This window comes from Rhinolophus ferrumequinum, chromosome 23 (assembly GCF_004115265.2).
Source record: "Rhinolophus ferrumequinum isolate MPI-CBG mRhiFer1 chromosome 23, mRhiFer1_v1.p, whole genome shotgun sequence".
Lineage (NCBI taxonomy): Eukaryota > Metazoa > Chordata > Mammalia > Chiroptera > Rhinolophidae > Rhinolophus > Rhinolophus ferrumequinum.
In genome coordinates this window covers 6,663,382-6,681,423 of record NC_046306.1, presented here as the reverse complement: position 1 = coordinate 6,681,423, position 18,042 = coordinate 6,663,382, and the positions used below count along the sequence as shown (strand labels likewise).

The 18,042-nt window shown below is 40.4% G+C and overlaps 1 protein-coding gene across 14 annotated transcripts in view; it reads right to left on the bottom strand.

The window, feature by feature from the left end:
* Nucleotides 1–18,042, bottom strand: part of BCAS1 (brain enriched myelin associated protein 1) — an 84,331-nt gene that overhangs the window by 38,198 nt on the left and 28,091 nt on the right. For all 14 annotated transcript variants that reach the window (XM_033094938.1, XM_033094933.1, XM_033094931.1 and 11 more), the window contains exons 5-6: nt 3,155–3,310; nt 2,110–2,154 (exon numbers count right to left, since the gene is read on the bottom strand). In XM_033094938.1, coding sequence (XP_032950829.1) covers nt 2,110–2,154; nt 3,155–3,310 — 201 coding nt within the window. The remainder of the gene's footprint in view (nt 1–2,109; nt 2,155–3,154; nt 3,311–18,042) is intronic.

The following is an 18,042-nucleotide window of genomic DNA, read 5'->3' as shown; positions in this document are numbered from 1 at the left end:
ATAGGGAAAAAATTCAGGTGAAAAAATCTAAAAAATCCAAAAGATAATACAGTCCCTCCTCGATAGTTTTAAATATCTACATGATCTTGTCACATGGGAAAGAAACAAAAAAAATACCTGAAGACAAACAATTCATTTTTGCTTCCTGGAATCAAGGCAAATACTGCCACGGAGTGACTTTCATGCTCTCACTGATCTCCTTTTTTCCGGATTATAAACTTCAGGGAAGCAGTATCCCCACAAAAATGTCAACTGACTTCTAGATGGGCAGATCTCCCAGGCAAAAGAAGTTTCTAGTATGAGCCAGTCCACTGAGCCAAAGTGGGGGAGAGATTGGGACTGAAAATAACCCAGCCACAACCATTCAGAATTGTTGACTCAAGTTACAAATGGTGGGGGATTTTGTGAGGGGCATGTCGTATACTAAAAATTGCCCAGGGCCAAATGGGAAGAAGGACAAATGGGGTAGACATGTCAAAAGTGTGATTCCAAGCACTTCAGTAGAATAAAGATGTTAAAAAAGCAAGGTATGAGGACCAGGTTCATAGAAAGAGGTCTGTTTGTGGGTGTTATGGACAACCTACATTCACAAAATCCTCTTTTGAGCCCCAGCTTCACCACCCGTGACCCCACAGCTCTTTGGGCCAGAGCAATGAGATTTTATCAGCCAGCTCAGTTCAGTTGGGACCGCATTCTGGGTGGAGGAAGAGTTTTGGTGTATGAGCAGCTGAAGAGAGTGAGAGCAACAGAGCACTTGGGAGGCCACAAAACACACCCACATACCCCACTATTTATAGCCTATGGTGCTGACTATGTGACCTCAAATAATGCAAAACGCAAGACTAAAAGAGAAACATTGGACCCAACCGTTCATTGAACTTGACCCTAGCTGCCTTGTAGCAAATTAATAAATTTATAGGCAAAGGCATGTAGCTGTCTCAGATATATATATTGTTTTCAATAAAAGAAAAATGTTCTAGAGGAAGCAGTCAATATAATACAAATGTAAGCATGGTGTTCAGTCTGTCTTGCAGTGATTATGGAAATAGGGATCACCTACGTTGGAATAACAGCTCCAGGGTTTACCAAGCATTGTCACACCTTCATTCAATGTTGGGTTGGGGAGATAGAATTTTTACTGTCCCAATATTACAGATGTGGAGATTTGGGTTGAGCCAGGTTAGGATTACACAGCTAGCAAGCAGCAGGACTAGAGCTCAAAAGTGGGTCTTCTGAGACAAATTCCAGAATCCTTTTCACAACGTAGGCCCTTCAAATATGGGTAGCAGATGTATCGGCTGGTCAAGCCATTTATTTGGTCCCAATGTCTTTGGAAGCACTTTCACTTATCAAAAGAAGGACGCGAGACACTTATCTGTCACCAAGTTAAAATCTCCTCACAATTCCTACGAAATTTAAACCATGTGCTCCACTAGAGATAATCAGTTCTGTCAAGTGTAAAGGGAGAACGTCTCTAGAGAGTAGTCATTCCAAACAAAATTTATTTTCAAGAGAATTGGCTGAATTTCCAGGATGACAGTGAAAAAACCCAGGCGCGCTAGGGCATCCTAACCCCTCTACACGTTCCTTCATTGGGCAAGTATCCACTGGTGACTATTTCATTTCACCAAATAATTGCCTTGGCAGTGTAGATTTATTTTTTTCAAGTTGCATGAAAAACAAAGAACATATATATGTATTTAAAACCAAAAAGTATAGAAGCCTTTACTTCTACCACTTTAAATTGAGTCTTACTTCTTCCTCATTTCCAGCAGCTAATTTTTACTACATTCTCGGGGTTTCTCCACAACGAAAAAGATTAAGATGACAGAGAATTATTCGTATTCTGTTCTTACTCTATATAAGAAATTAGTTATTGCGACATTATTTAACCGGGATTGGCAAATATTTCAAGCTTCCCACTGAAATTTTCACTAAAATACCACTATGTAAATGACACAGTTAACGCCAATCTAACAGCACCAGTAAATTACTAAATATGGATACATGTGCACATGTATACATATGTACACACACAAAGAAGCAGAAACAAATCCAAATCCAATTCAATCCATAAACCCAAACATAAACACACTTCAAACTACCTACCGTGTCTTCCAGATCTTTTTTTGTTTCAGTTTTGTTAGGTGAAACCTTCAAAGATTGAGAAAAGCAAATGTTAAAAATCATAGCTCTTTAGGGTGATTTTATTTCATAGGTACATAATTTTTTAGGGTGGTTCAATTCACTATACAGATAAAAAATGTAATCAGAAGTCCTTTTAGGACAGAAGAAACCCACAGACTTCTGGGATACTTAGGCATACAAAAGCTAACAAAAATTATTTTTTTTTTGGTTATAAAAATACTTTTTATATTTTTTATAAAAATATACAAAATATAAAAAATATTTTATAATGAAATGCAGCAGATCTTATACATTCACCAGGAGTTTGACCACATTCAAAATTGTCTCCTGGAAGGCCACAGATTTCCCATCAGTTCTGCCACTAATCCAAACGAATGCACAACCCTTTGGTGTTTGTGGCACATTCTACTGTCTTATTTGGTTTTATCTTTTGAAGTTAGTTTTGGTCTTTGGAAATAGCCCAGACACACTTGGGCTTAATCTGCTTAATTATGCATTCACTCACCAGCCCAGTTTTGAATGTCTGGCATGTGCCAGGCCATGGGCTGTGCCCTAAGGAGTCAGAGATGAGCAAGCAATGCAAGACGTGGGTCCCTACCTCCATCCATTAAAATGGTAGACTTAGATGGAACAGGATAGAAAGTGGTTTCTACAGTTTTATTTGTCATGTGAGTGGCAAATCTGCTTCGATAGGTCAATGATTGAGGAGGTATTCCCTGATTATTTTCATGATCAACGACCAACCAATCGCAATAGAGTTCCATTACGACACAGCTCACGTTACAGTTTGGGCACCCACTGTGCATAGCTCTGAAGTCTCCCTCATGGAAAGCCTGGGTTAACACAATTCCCTTACAAAACACATCTTGTCGCTGTTCTCAGCTGCGTCCCAGCTGTATCATGGTGATACCCGATTCCAACCAAGGACACTCAAGTGTGTATTATTCGTAGAATAACAACACTTTTGAGCAATAGAATTGAGGGGAAAAGGCAGGAAATGACTTACCAGTGTTTTAAAGAAGCTCATGATGGAGTTATTATTCTCGGATATGTCTGTTGTCTGGAGGTCCTCCTTTGCGGTCTCCGGTTCTTCAGAGTCCCCGGGGATAGCACAACCCACAGGCGTGGTGTCCTGTCCTTCTTTGCCCTTGTCAACTATGTCCTAGGAGCAAAACAGAGTTTTCACAGTTGCAAGTTGTTGCATGCGGACTCTCAAAGCAATATTTTCGCTTCACACCCCTTTCTCCTTGACCCTCTAATTCCAGCCATATTTCTCCGGCCCACGAGTGTGTAGAACAATCAGGAGCTTATAAGAATCACTTTTCCTCCCCCTCCCCCTCTCTCTACATATTCAGCATTTGCAATTAGTTGCAAAGACATTGTTTGGAGCCAGAGGGTAACAAACATAGCCATGCACGTTGCATTCCAAACAGAAACCCTTTTCTCCCAATTCTGCAAAGAGGCTGTATATGCCAATAGTCTCCATCTTTGTGGTCTCCAAGTCCAATGATTTGTACGTGATCCCCAGAGACGTGTCTATTTCGGTCCCTACAAGCTTCACAATGGCGAATCATATCAACAAAAAAAAAGCATTTACATTTAAAACAATAACTCCATTGTTGGAATACAACTTAAGACATAAAGAAGGAAGCAGATCTAGCTGTATGGCAATGGGAAGATGTCCATTGTGTGGACAAAACAAAACAAAAACAAAAACAACTTGTTACAAATAGCCCCATCTCATTTAAATAAAATTTATTTCCATCCAGTCATCTATTAAGTAGTCAAACGGAGTAGTCAAACGGTACATATTTATTGAATGCCTGCTGTGGACTCCCTGCTCCCTGCTCAGAAGTAGTATTCCAACCGTATCCATTGGGATACGGTTGCCCATTGGTGCAAGGAAGGTGATATAAGGACTGCTTTTCTCCTAACTCACCCCAGAGGATAGATGCAGTCAGAATCGGACCTCCTTTCCCATCTCCACTCCCAGGACCTAAGGTCAACCTATGGTCATCTCACCACCTCGTGACTACAATGGCCCCCTGGTCTGTCTACTTGGGCTCTTGGACCCTTCAATCCATCATTTACTCAGCACACCCCGCCCTCCCACTCCTTACCACCCTTCAAAGGCTTCCTGTGTCCCATGGAGTCAGTTCCAAACTCCAATACAGGGTCTCCAATGTCTTACAGGGTCTGGCAAGGTCTATGTCTCTACCTCTCTCCTTCACGTTATTGTCTCTGGCCACCATTCTTCATGAGTTTTTCAAACACACCCCAACCTAGCTCTCACCTCAAGGCTTTCTGTCTGGCACATTACTCCTCTCTATCTGCCTGTGGTTAATTTCCATTCATCCTTCAAGTCTTAAGTGTCACCTCTCTTCCCTTCATTATCGTCTCTACCATTGTACCTTGTCCTTTCTCCATCTCAGCTATTACAACATTTTTCTTTACTTGCTCAGTATCTGCCCTTTTCCTCATCCCCACCCAACTGTCATCTTGACAAAGACAGGTTACTTCAACTTTGCCCACTGTTGTTTCTTTAGTATCTAGATTAGGGAGTCCACAGCAGGCATTCAATAAATATGTACCATTTGACTGCTTAATAGATGACTGGGTGGAAATAAATTTTATTTAAATGAGATGGGGCTATTTGTAACAAGTTGGTTTTTTGTTTTGTTTTGTCCAATGGCCATCTTCCCATTGCCATACAGCTAGATCTGCTTCCTTCTTTATGTCTTAAGTAGAATTCCATTGTCCGGTTGTATTTATAACATTATTTATTGTCTAATATCCTTATTTATGGGCATTTATGGTGCTTATGGTCTTACCTTTAGGATGCTATAAGCAGTGTTAAAATTGTCCTCCCACACTTCTATTTTTAATCGATCCTGTGTATCTATATTTCTTTTGGGTAAATTCCCGGAAGTAAAATTTCTGAGTCAAGAAGTATGCAAATTTAATAACTTTATAAGAATTCTCACAAAAAAGGGAAGATTTCACTACGAAGACCCTCTAGGTACATCCTGGGATCTGAAAAGCTGTTTGGTTCATTGGTAGGGGCGGCAGGTGGTATATAAAATACTTCCTGGGGACTGTGGATTTGCAGTGCAGAGTTTGGTCTGGAGATGGGTAGAGTGAGGGAGAGCTGACTTGCAGACTGCCCAAATATAAATAAACCAATAAATCTAACATGTGACTCAGGTAGTGAAGAGTGTAAGGGACAAACTGAAGAAGATGAGGGAACAGACAGTAACCAGGGAGCTGCTACTTTAGACAATGGGCAAAGTACTCCGAGAGGTTGTGTGGGAGGGTGGGGGAGGCATCTATTCTGGGAGGCCCGACCGGGAGGCGGGGCCAGCTGCTCCGAGCCACTCTGGTTTCACAGCCCACAGCACCACCCCAGTACTCATCACCACATAGGGAAGGTTCCGTGTCTAGGTTGCCCTGCTCCCAGACTGGGTGTTTCCTAAGCAGAGCAAGAGGCACTGATTCTTCTCTGAGATCCCAGGGCTAAACACACAGGGAACATTCACCACACTTCTTGGAAATGACATGGAATATAATGACGTCAACTGAAAGGAAATGAACTGGTAGGATGCCAGGCGGTCGGCAGGCACCAGGTTGTCATCAGTGAAAACCTGCCACAATGCATCTCCTCTGAATAAGGGAGAGGGCCGTTAGTGCTTCTTCACCCAGGACAAGAGCTCTGGCTGGAACTCCCTCTGCCATGGGGCACCTTCTCCAGCCACCTGAGGATGCTGTGCTCTATTTCCCTGGTTTTCCAGGTGCAGCTATGTCTCAAGACTTTGACAGCAACTGAGGGATGACAAGACGTGCTGGCTCAGCGCACGGCGGTGGTTTGTTTACCTGGGGGCCCTCCTGAGTGAGAGTTCCATGGCCTTTCACATTGAAATCCTCAGCTTGAACTTGAGACCCTTTCCTTGAAACACTTTTTTCTTCTTAGACTGACTTTTAAAAAAAGAACGTAAGACTTCTGCTTCCAGGAAAATGGCAAATACACACTGTTCCTTACTATTCCACTAAGCACCATGGGAAATCCCCAATATCACATAGGAAAAAAACACAAAAGGACTCTGAAAGGTGGAGAGGAGAAGGCAGACTAGCTGGGGACCTGAGGAACAACATGGTGGTGGATTCCCCTGGCTTTTCTTTTGGCCTCGTACATCCTGACTTGGAGCTGAAGGGGCCGGCAACCTGAAAATACCAATGGGCACAGACAAAAAAAATCCTCTCAAAAAGCCTGCTCTCAATCAAAGGGCCCAGAAAGGACCAGTCTAGCAACATAAAACTCTCAGATAATAACTGCTTTGTGTCAGCCAAACACCAACTATGTGAATCTACAATAATTTCAAGATTAAAAAGATTTTAAAAAGAATTATAGGGTAGTGATGCAAAAAGGAAAAATGAATAACCATTAAAAAGCCTGGAATAGGTAAATAAAGCAGCATGTGGTATTAACATGTGAGATTTACCTATTTTGCAGCCATGAATTCTTTAAGGAATATGAAATAAGAAGGAAAAATATTCATGATAATAATAAAAATGACCAACCTTTGTGTGTTAGGCTCAGTACTCAGCTAGTTAAGATTTCATATTAATTCTTATAATGGTTCCATGAAGTACGTACTATTTGTAATTTCATTTGCACCGATGAATCAATTGATGAGTGAAAAGAATAAATAACTTGCCTGTGGTCACAGAGGAGAGCTTGGATTTGACCTCAATCCAATTTGGCCCAAATGATTTCAGAGGCAAAAAGCATTTTTTAAGCACCACGCTGCATTGTGTCTGCCATCTCCCTTCTTTCAGGTAATCAAACATCATCTTCTCACCAAAGGTTTTCTGTTTTAATTTCCCTTGTCTCTATGTCCATTTTCGTCATCATCGACAGACAACACATTTTACCCAAAGACATAGGAATTTAGTGTGTGATAAAGATGACACCTCAAGTCCATCAAAGTGAAGAAGGAATTTCTAACAAAAGATGTAGGGAAACAGGGTGGCCATGTGGAAAAAAAAAAATTAACTTGTGATCGTTCAACCCCATGTCAGGATAAAATCCACATGGATAAAAACACTAGAAGAAAACATGGAAAAAAATTTGAATAATTTAGGATTAAGAAGGTTTTTGTAACCTTGACTTAAAATCCAGAAATTATGAACAGAAAGATAGAGTGGAAAAAATCCAAGTGTTTGAAAACATTCAGTTGGGAAGCTGGGGTAAGAAAGAAGCAGGAACTCTCTCAGACATTGCAGAATGAAGTGTAAATTAATTCAGTCCTGATAGAGGGGTGAAATTTTGGCATTATCTACCAACATTTAAAAAGAGAATGTATCCTTTTACCCAGCAATTTCACGTCTAAGAGTTAATGCTATACCTCAATTCACATGTGTCTGAAATAACAAATGCACCAGGTTATTCATTGCAGTGAGGTAACAACAAATGTTTGGATACCAGCCACATATCATGAATAGGGTCCTGGTTAAATAAATTATGGTACGTCCATTCAGTGGAAAACTGCAAGGGTTACAAATGAGGAAGCTATTCAGATATAGAAAGCAGTGTTAACCGAAAAAGGTACAGACTAGAACAGAGTGTTTATTATATTACCTTTTGTGCAAAAAGAAAAAGAAAGAACTTACGCTTGTATTTGCTTGTGTATGCCCAAAGAAACCCTAGAAGGATACATTTAAAAATACAAGCAGCAATTATCTATTGGGGGGTGGAGGGGTGCCCTGGTAGACAAATATACCATTTTATAATTTCTTATTTTGTTCTTAATTTTCATTAAAAATTAAAACGAAAACAAAATGTGGGCAACTAATTCCAAATTTAAAAAAAACATCCAGAGGACCGAACTAAACACAGTTGGGAAAATTATGCAGCCTGAGGCCACCAGTTTATGGCTTATGCCTTAAATGTTGGGTTATTTGTAGGATCTTTGTCCGTAACTACACATATGGTTTTGCTATTCGCATCAGGCCTTCAGATCATTCTCAGCAAACAGAAATTTTAGACAGATGCACAAACGTTCTCCAGGAAATGTCTGGAAACTTCTTTTAAGCAAACAGGTGTTCATGGTGTCAGTTTGTTTTTCATCTGTGCAGAAGAAGCCTATATTTTCTTCCTTTTTGTTGGCTTCAAAGGGCACCCAGACAGGAACACTAGTTCAGTGATCATAATTTGTCATGTTGAAAAATAATGCCGCCTTATCATAATTTCATTGTCTATAATAAAACCCATATGGAACTTTCAACTGCAAATTGTCAACTGGATTTCAGACTCCTTGAAGGAAAGTCGCCGTTGTCAATGTGAAAATGTAAGTTAAGGCAGGATGATCAAGGGTGAAACAAAACAAAACAAAAAACCTTGTCTGGAACAATCTGTGATGAACGTCTACCTCATCTTGATTTCCCCATGGATGGTACATCACTGGTTTCGTTTTGAATTTTTGTACCAAGAATCAGTTGAATGCAGGAAAACTTGTCTGAGAAACATGGAACGGTACACAAACCCATCGCTCCACTCCTTTCCATCTGTTAGAAATTTGAGCCACATGCTGCCTGAAATAAAAAGGAAAGCTCTGTTTCCTCTCCCACTTGGATGCCCTAGCGGCACAAAGAGCATCATTTGCTAGGTGACAATGGTCTCCAGAGAATCATTAAGTTTTTACTGTACTTCTTCTGAGAGCATTATCCCCTGCACAGAACCACCATTAGATGTAGGAGGAAAAAATGGCACTGGGTTAATTCTTGGTGATAGAATTTACCTACAATGTGCCTAGAAGGGAAGGCAAATTAGTAAACAGACAGGAAGGAACTCCCAGACCAAATTCTCCTAAAAATGTTTTGTGGTGGAACTTGAACATTTCCTAAGAAGACTGGGATTTTTTCTTTTTTTTTTTTTAGACTTGGCTTTACTACCAAGGTGAAATCTACCTAAGGAGGGTCCCTCACTGTAGTTAATGTTGTCTTTTTATTTTCCCCATTATTCCTGTCCAATTCACGTCAACTGATAAAGATGGATTCACATCTTTTAACCCTTTGGCAAAATGAACACAAATAGCACAACCATCAGAAATGCTAGTTATGAAAAGTTGCCCAAAACTGCCCATCCATATCAAAATTTCTTTCCCATCGCCTACTGGAGATTACTACACACTAGCTATAAATATATTTTTAAAAGTCAGTGTTATTTCTGAACAAGGAGTTGCCACACAAGCTCTGGATTGCATAGTTTGGGAATTATTGCCAGCGAAATTAACCTCTTGTTGAAGCTGTGACTAGCTGCCTACAGCCATTTCTGAAGAACTCAGGATGCCTCAAGCCTCGTAGCGCTCCCCTAGTGGAGAAATCAGGAAATTACCTAGATTGTAGATTTGGGGGTTTTTGTTTTTGACTTAGGTAGGCAATAGATTGTACTTTTTCCTTTTACACAAAAGAGAAAATATAGATGAGCAAAGAGTAAAAACACAATGCACCCATTATCCTATTACTGAAAGAAACTACTACTAACAATTTGCATTTTTTCATCCTACTGCCCTTTGGATGGAAGAATGACTATGGATGGGCAGGAGGGCAGATAGCCAGGTCGGCATCATTGTTACCCAAAAGGGATCATCCTGCATATACTATTTAAACACCCGCTCTTCTTGTTTAACACTATATTATGGCTGTCTTCACAGGTCAGTAATTCTATTTCTCTGTCATCCCGGTTTCTGAGATCCAGTGTACCCTAACAGTAAAAAAAAAGCCATCCTATTGGATCTTATAGGTCTTCCCATCTTCTCTCTTGCAATGCTGCAATTTTAAAAAAGAAGCCTTGTGCATAAAATTTTGCTCATTTTCGCAGTAAATTCCTACACATCAAATTGCTCGTTCCAAAAACATGCGTGTTTTAGGACTTTAAAATTGTATCACTGCCCAATTGCCATGGTTGAAAACAAGCGTCCTTGTGACCCAGGTGGTTAATTAAGAAATTACCAGAGACTTCAGAGGGCAAGGAAAATATAAAAATAACGTAAAAATATTGAAACGTGAAATCTAGATTTCCATTGCCTTCTGGCATGTTTTATGAGGGGAGAATTTAAGCTGCACGACACAGATCTAAAAATGCTCCAATTACCCATTTTCCCTCCTCTTTTCAGAAGAGGGTTCACATCGTTCTTTTATCTGCGTGTGCTAATTGAATCAAGCTAGGCTGGACCAATTATCTAGTATGATGCTCTTTTTTGTAAGCTATAAGATCAGCACCTGTTTTAATTCTCTGTAGACATAACCTCAGGATGCTAAAAATTCCCCTCTCGGCAGAAGTCCAACACTGGGCCTTTACATCGTAGGGCCTCACTAGCTTACGGTATTGACTGATGCAGAGATGTTTTAAGATTAAATAAACCAGTTGTTTATTAGTCATAGATGGAGGGTGGAAAGAAATCTATCAAAGAAAGCAACTCACACCTGCTTCTTATAAAAATGGGTTTTTCATTTTCTCTCTCAGCAACTCCTGCACTTGGGGGGTAAGTGAATTTGTCAAGTTGATTTCCAATGGCAAATGAAATGTGGATAGAGAATTAAGCAATAAAATGTTTTTCCTTGCTTCTTTTCTTCCTCTTCTCCTTCTCCTTCTCCGTTTCTTTCTTCGGCAGCAGTCATTACTTTGGGGATATTCCTAAGGACCTACAAGTGGGTACACTCTTAAACAAAGCCCATTATGTAGGATATAAAATGGAAAACTACATTTGCTGAGAGCAAAGAGTGGGTGGAGAGTGATTCTCAGGGTAAGTGACATGGGGCCAAAGGGATTTGTGGAAGATTCTTCTGCTCCATGATTAGTTCCAGCAGGTACTGATAATGGCATTTCACATTTATTAGAGGGAAAATACTCAATATTAAAAAAAGATGACTTCAAAATACAAAAGCTAATAATCCACAGCCTAGAACGTGTTTGTCATCTGTTTAATAAACATTTCCCAGTAGTGAGAAAACTGTTTTCAATGCCAGCAAAATTAGGCTGCAGACTTTCTAAGAATGATTTGGCCTTGTGCAAAGAAAAAAAAAATCATTTTTCCTGAATTTTTAGATTAGACCAAACTCCTTCCTGATGCTACCCCCTCCATAATTTGAATTATCAGCCTCATCTCCACTCTACTTTCTATTTCAAAACTGTTTATTTCACACATAATCTTTTCTATACGTTGGAACTATTTGCTTGTTTATAAATTTACTTGTTTATTGTTTATAGAATGAAAGCTCCCATGAGGTACATCGTTCTAGCCACCCTAGAACCTAAAATCATTCCTCACACAAAGAAAGCACTCAGATGTTTGTTGAATGAATAAATGAAAGTATTCATGTCTGCTACTTATTGTTCAATGCTTGACTCTCAGGCTGGATTTATAGTTTATTAACCAGATGGTCACTTAAGTAGCTTCAAATTGTTGTAAGTGCTGTGAAGGAAGTAAAGTGTCTGTAATGGAAATATTTAACTTTACTCTCAACTCTACCACAAGAACATTACAATACAAGTGTGTTAATGAAGGACAGCTCCCATGGTGCCCTGCTGGGAATCAGTGGAGGGATGGGAACTGGGTGAACTGGAGAGTGAATGTCCCAGCTTAAGGGTGAGCGTAACACATCCCACCTGAGAAGACAGGACAAAACTTCCCATTTTTCAGAAATGTCTGAATTAGGGGGTTGTATTGAAATCTCAGAAGTTTAAAATATCATTGGCTTTGCCAATTTAAAAATATTGTCAACTAATTAAAATATTATTTAAAACATGGTGAAGGTCAAAGAAAACCTATCCGTGGTTTGATGCATCCTACAAGAAGCATTTTCCAACTTTGGTCTGTATGCCTGGCTCAGAATTTCCTCAAAGAACTGTTCCTTGAAAGACAGATATGTCAAACTGGCTAGACAGCTACTAGTTATTTGAATAATTAAGTTTGAGAAACACTCAGCTAAACAATGTGAAGCGGGCATGCTTGCTGCAGGACTTCTCAGAGCCTTTACTAGACTGGAATAGTGGAAAATACAGTTGGAAAACCAGGTTGTAGAGACCCTTAACCATCAGACTAAGAAACTAAGACTTGTGGGTGGGCATGGGCTTTTAGAGTCTAATGTTTCTAACATTATTTTACAACTCCTGCCCCCCCCTTTTTTTCTTTTTTGAGAAAATAACCAGCCTGTAAGAAGAGTATTGCTTTGTGAATGCTTTGTTTCATGTGTATATATGTATATCAGGTCAAGATGTAAAATTGAATTCTTGCTGTGGGTCACAGTCAAGTTAAAAAGCTAGTGAAATAAGTATATTTAAATAGATTACACTGTAGCAGCCTCCGTTAGCTTCATTCACTTAAAATTACTTCCCGATATAAAGTTGGATCGAAAAAATGTGTCTGGTTTCTATCCGTGGCCTGTCATCTTTCCTGGAAGAGCCTGTTTTCCACTGGAGACACTTTCCAAGCTTTCCTTCTACCTCAACATAGGCATGTGACTCAGTTTCTTCTATGGGTAATTCTTAGGAAACCCCGGGGGCCGGCCCAGTGGCTCAGGCAGTTGGAGCTCCGTGCTCCTAACGCAGAAGGCTGCCGGTTCGATTCCCATATAGGCCAGTGCCAGATGGCTCAGTTGGTTGGAGCGCGTCCTCTCAACCACAAGGTTGCCGGTTCAACTCCCACAAGGGACGGTGGGCTGTACCCCCTGGAACTAGCAACGGCAACTGGACCTGAGCTGAGCTGCGCCCTCCACAACTAAGACTGAAAGGACAACAACTTGAAGCTGAACGGCACCCTCCACAACTAAGATTGAAAGGACAACAACTTGACTTGGAAAAAGTCCTGGAAGTACACACTGTTCCCCAATAAAAATCCTGTTCTCCTTCCCCAATAAAATCTTAAAAAAAAAATCTTAGGAAATCCTTCTTTCATTTGCTAGAACATTGAGACTATATACACTATGGCGGCCATCTGAAAACCCCAAGGGCCAAGCCCATGAGCCAATACACAGAGGACACTGGAGAAGACTGAAGCATCTGGGGCAGTGAAGGTACTGAACCAGCCTAGATCACCGCACCTCTAGACTTCTTACTCTGTGCAAGAAATAGTACATTCACCTCATTAACTAAGCCACTAGTGATGGGTGATTTTTGTTTTTTGTTTTTTTCACCCGTAGCCAAAGGCACCCTAAATGATATAGAACTCAAACTGCATCAGGCTGTAAGACCATTCATCTACTTCATAATTCTTTACTTCTAAGTTTCTGACAATTTAGAAAGTATACTGTTTTATTTAGCATCACCACTTCCGACCGACTGCCTGTTTCGTCTTCTACCCTTACAATAGCCCCTTGGGCAGGTAGTCTCTTCCTTTTGCGGATGAAAACACCACGTTTTGAAATGACTGAGTACAACAGGCTTTGGCGACTGATGGATCTTGGTCCTGGTTCTGCCCTTAATTTAGCTGTGTGGCCTTGGACGAGTAACTTAACTTCCCTGAGCACCAGCTTCCTCATCTGTTAAATGGCAATAATGATTTCTACTTTGTTGTGCTGTCACAAGAATCAAAGCAGATAAGGTATGCAAAAAAAAAAAAATCCTTCCTTTATCGCCTGGAAATAATAAACTATTAAAAAGTAGGGCAATTATTATTATTTGACTCCACCACAAAACTAGTAAGTGGCAGAATTTGAACTCGTACCCAAGTCACTCAGGCTTCTAACACCGGCATGTCATCTCTGCTGCTGTAAACATTTCATATCAAATGTTTCTTAGTGCTCAATTCATGCGATTCATTAAAGATATACTCTTACTACTGAAAACTGCTTACTCCACAACTTGTATAATTTAAGATGGAGTTTCTCTTTGTACTGACAAAGTCTTTTGGGTGCATAGTTCTCTTTACCTGTTAAAATGGCATGGCCGGTGGCCCTAAGGTAAACAAAACAAAATAAAAAAACCACAGATTATAATTCACTTGCCTTCTAATGTTGTAATTAGGTGATTCTTTCTTCATTTTTAATTGGAGATTAACTTAGCGTTTACAATTTTCCACTTACTAACATTTTTGAGTAGCACTTCCTCAAATTAACAGTATTCCATTTTGCATAGTTGCATAGTTGTAACCTGATGGCACAACTTTCAAATAATTGGTAAAAACAAAATCTTGAGCGGTGAACCTATGGAGTTGGACAATTCTTTTTTCAGCTGTGCAACTTGGAATAAGTGACTTGGTTTTCTTGGGGCTTTGATTTCTTCAAGTATAAGATGGTAAAAAGATAGGAATTGCCTCGTAAGTTTTGATGTTTCAATGAGATGATTTCCTTCAAAGTGATTTTATCCCAGAATTTGACTTAACATATAGCATACAGAAAATATACTAGAGGGAGTCATGTCATCAGAAACCACCCAGGAGTGAGGACATCTGGTCAGCTTCCCGGATTTGGCACTTGAAAGTGAAGTAAATTTTTGATAAACAGAGGAAGAAAGAGATACAGGCGGAGACAGTACTGGGAAGCAGATGGCATCTGCACGGGTCATATGTTGGCCCTGTTGATTGGAGAAATGTAAGGGAATAGTGGAAAACACAGAGGAAAACCAGAGGAAAGGTTCTAGAGACCCTTAACCATCAGACTAAGAAACTAGGACTTGTGGGCGGGCATGGGCTTTTAGAATCTAATGTTCCTAAAATTATTTTATGACTCCTGCCCCCCCCTTTTTTTTTTACCCAAATTAGGATTTCCACCTTTGGTTATGTAGCTTTCAAATTAGATTCAATTGTGCTATCTCAGTGAGTTTTGATGGAGGACCATAAAAGGGAAGAATAAAGAGACTGAAATGTGGAGTGATAGGGAGAAAAACCACGATACTGATAATAGTTAAATTTTCTTTGTCTTAACATGCAACATCTCTGTGTTAAGTACTTCACGTGGCTTACCTTATTTAATTTTCACAAGTGTGAATGATGTGATAATGTGCTGGATGCTATTATTATCCCCATTTTACAGATGAAGAAACTGAGGCTCAGAGAGGCTGAGTAACTTGGACAGAGTCACGCAGCCAGTAGGTGACAGAGGCAGAGCTGACACCAAGGCTACGTGACTGCAGTGCTTATGTTTTGTTGACTACGTACAGAGAGAAGGACTCTGAAGATCTTGATTCTTTCATTCCAATTCTACCACTGAATAGCAAGCAGTGTCAGGATGGAGTTGTCATTAACTGAGATGAAGAGGCTGGGGACTAAATAGATGGGCATTCTGTTGTTAGGAGTGAATACAGAGCTCAGCTTTGGACATATTGAGGTTGAGATGCTCAGTGAGCACTCGGATGGAGACATAAGAATACAAGCAGACACACAGGAGAGGCAGCTGGAATGTTTAAGTCTGGACTTCAGGTCTTGGTTAGAGATATAAATTTGGGACTTGTCAGTAGATAGCTGTCTTTAAACCTCTGGGACTGGTGGAGATTTCCAAGGAAGTAAAGGTAGTTAGAGAAGACCTGTAAGAGCTGATCTCTGGGGGACTCCAACGTGTAGAGGGTAAGATCCAGCAAAGGAGATGAACGGACAGTAGCCAGGGAGGTGGAAAGACCTGGAGACCACGTGAGGAAGGTGTTTCAAGGAGGAGGGGGTGGCCCACTGTGTCAGACGTGACTAGCAGGTCCAGTAGGGGCCCTAAGGACTGAGTCATATCTGACTTGGCAGCTGCCCTGAGGGGTTGGGGGAGGGGCGACATCCTGGCAACTTTGACAAGAGCAGTGTCTGTGGAGGACAAAAGCCTGAATGGAGTGTGCTCAAGAGAGAAAAGGAAAGGAGGAAGCAAAAACACTGAGTATTTTTCTTAATATCTGTAGTCTGAATGAGCTTGCAGGTCAATGCACTTAGCACCATCTTCCTTTAAAAAACGATGTCTCGTACTAAATTATGTGACCTTTGGAGGACTAGGACCGCGGCTTGTCTTTCAAACGCCTTGTACAAGGATGGTGTTTAACTAGCAACTGCAGAATTTAATTAAACTTTTCAGAGAAAAGGAATATTCCTGTTTAAATCTCATGAATCCATGCTTGGCAACACTGAAAGCACCTCCTCCTGCCCCCAACACAATGACATTTCTGGAAGTACTACTGGTTGACAACAGAAATTTAGTGGGTTTTTTTTTTGTTTTTTTTTTTTAAGCAGTAAAGGTCAAATTTTCATGATGTGACCAATTTTTTCCCCGGTGAATCCTCAATGCATATCTTATAGCTCTGGTTCAGTTGTTGCGAGGAGAGAAAAATTAAAAAAAAAAAAAAAAATCTTATCCTTGCCAACATGCTGGTTTGTGTGAATCACACAGCTCAGTGAAACCTTTCAGGCATATAATTTATCTTTTCTTTGGCCTACGTAGTAAATGCTTCATTTGTTCATGAATTCTGGCCTTGTTTTAATTATGCTATGCTCTGAATGTAGTTTTCTAAGGCACAAAAATAAGATTGTCGTTCTGAAAACACAGAAGATTTGTGTGTTTCCCCCCAGAATGAAATGGTGGCATCTTTCTCCCAATTCACAGCTCTGTGGGTTTGTGGTTGGAATTCCAATCCATTTAGGAGCATGCAGTGAAATTGGGGGGTGTGGGGAAGGTTTATGTGGGTGGGAGGGGAGGGCCAGCTGACACAACTGAGTCCAAGGCGTGATTTACCCAAAGAATTCTGAATCGATACATTGATGGCCATTTATGCATAATGTGGTTACTTCCCCCAAGTAGGCCATTGATTGGGAACTTTTATTCGTGTTAGTTTCCGAGGGCTGGATTCTCTTATTACACTTACAGAACAATTGCTTTTTTTTCCTTTTGCCCAAAATACAGAACTGTGCAGCCAGAAATCAGATAAGAAACCTTAACCATCAAAAGGCTGTTTTTTGTTTTTTTTGTGTGTGAAAAATCTTTGTAGACCTATGCATTTGAATATCCACAAGTGCATAGACTGAAGGAGAAAGGATTGGCTATTTCATAACTTGTCTGTGTTTTATATGCATATCGTGCAGAGTGGGCTCTCAGTATTTCAAATTCCAATGTTAGGACCAACGAAGAATGGAAATTGGTAATGGAACAAAGACAGATGCAAATTTCCTTAGTGAATCTAAGGGAGCTAACTCAGAAAAGAAGCCGAGTTATAATTTTGGGGTCTTCTGAGCAGTGACTACAACTTTAAAACTTCTCCCACTGGTTTAACCATATTAGATACCCGCCATGTTCCCAACGGAGGTCCCCATCGTCTGACTCCAATCTTATTTTGAAACTCATTCCGCTCAGAGTGAGGTGTTCTCCTGAAGAGTCTTCAAATGAAAAAGCTGAGTTGATAAAGTACAACTCTAAACTTTTTCTGCATGTTTCTTAAAACAGAAATGGATTGAGTTGTTGGGGTTTTCTGGTTCAATGCATACGTGCCAGTTGGTAATCAGATGCTGAACTGGTTTTCTTAATTAAGGGGGGGATTTGGATGAGCCACTGGACACTGGTCCAAAGATGGGTCACGTGCAGTCCTTCATTTTCTTCCCACAAATACCTCAGTCTTTTCCTACCTCAGGCAATGGGTGGCTTTGGATGACCATGTAAGCAACACGTGTGACTATTGAATAAATCACAATCTCAGAATGGCCTTAAGAGCCCATGAACAAAAATGGGAACTCAACCAGAGTTTTGTCACTAAGCGTAAGGTAGTACACAGTTTCTCAAATCCTCATGAATATTGATGACCAGCTTATACCTCAAAGACTAGTAACTTTCTGCTCCAGGTTTATACATCGATGGACTGTTCCCTGGGCCAGGTAGGCTAATTCTCCTGCGTCTGAGCATCCTCTCCAACACCCGGCCTCCCCCAGCAGAACACCTTGCATA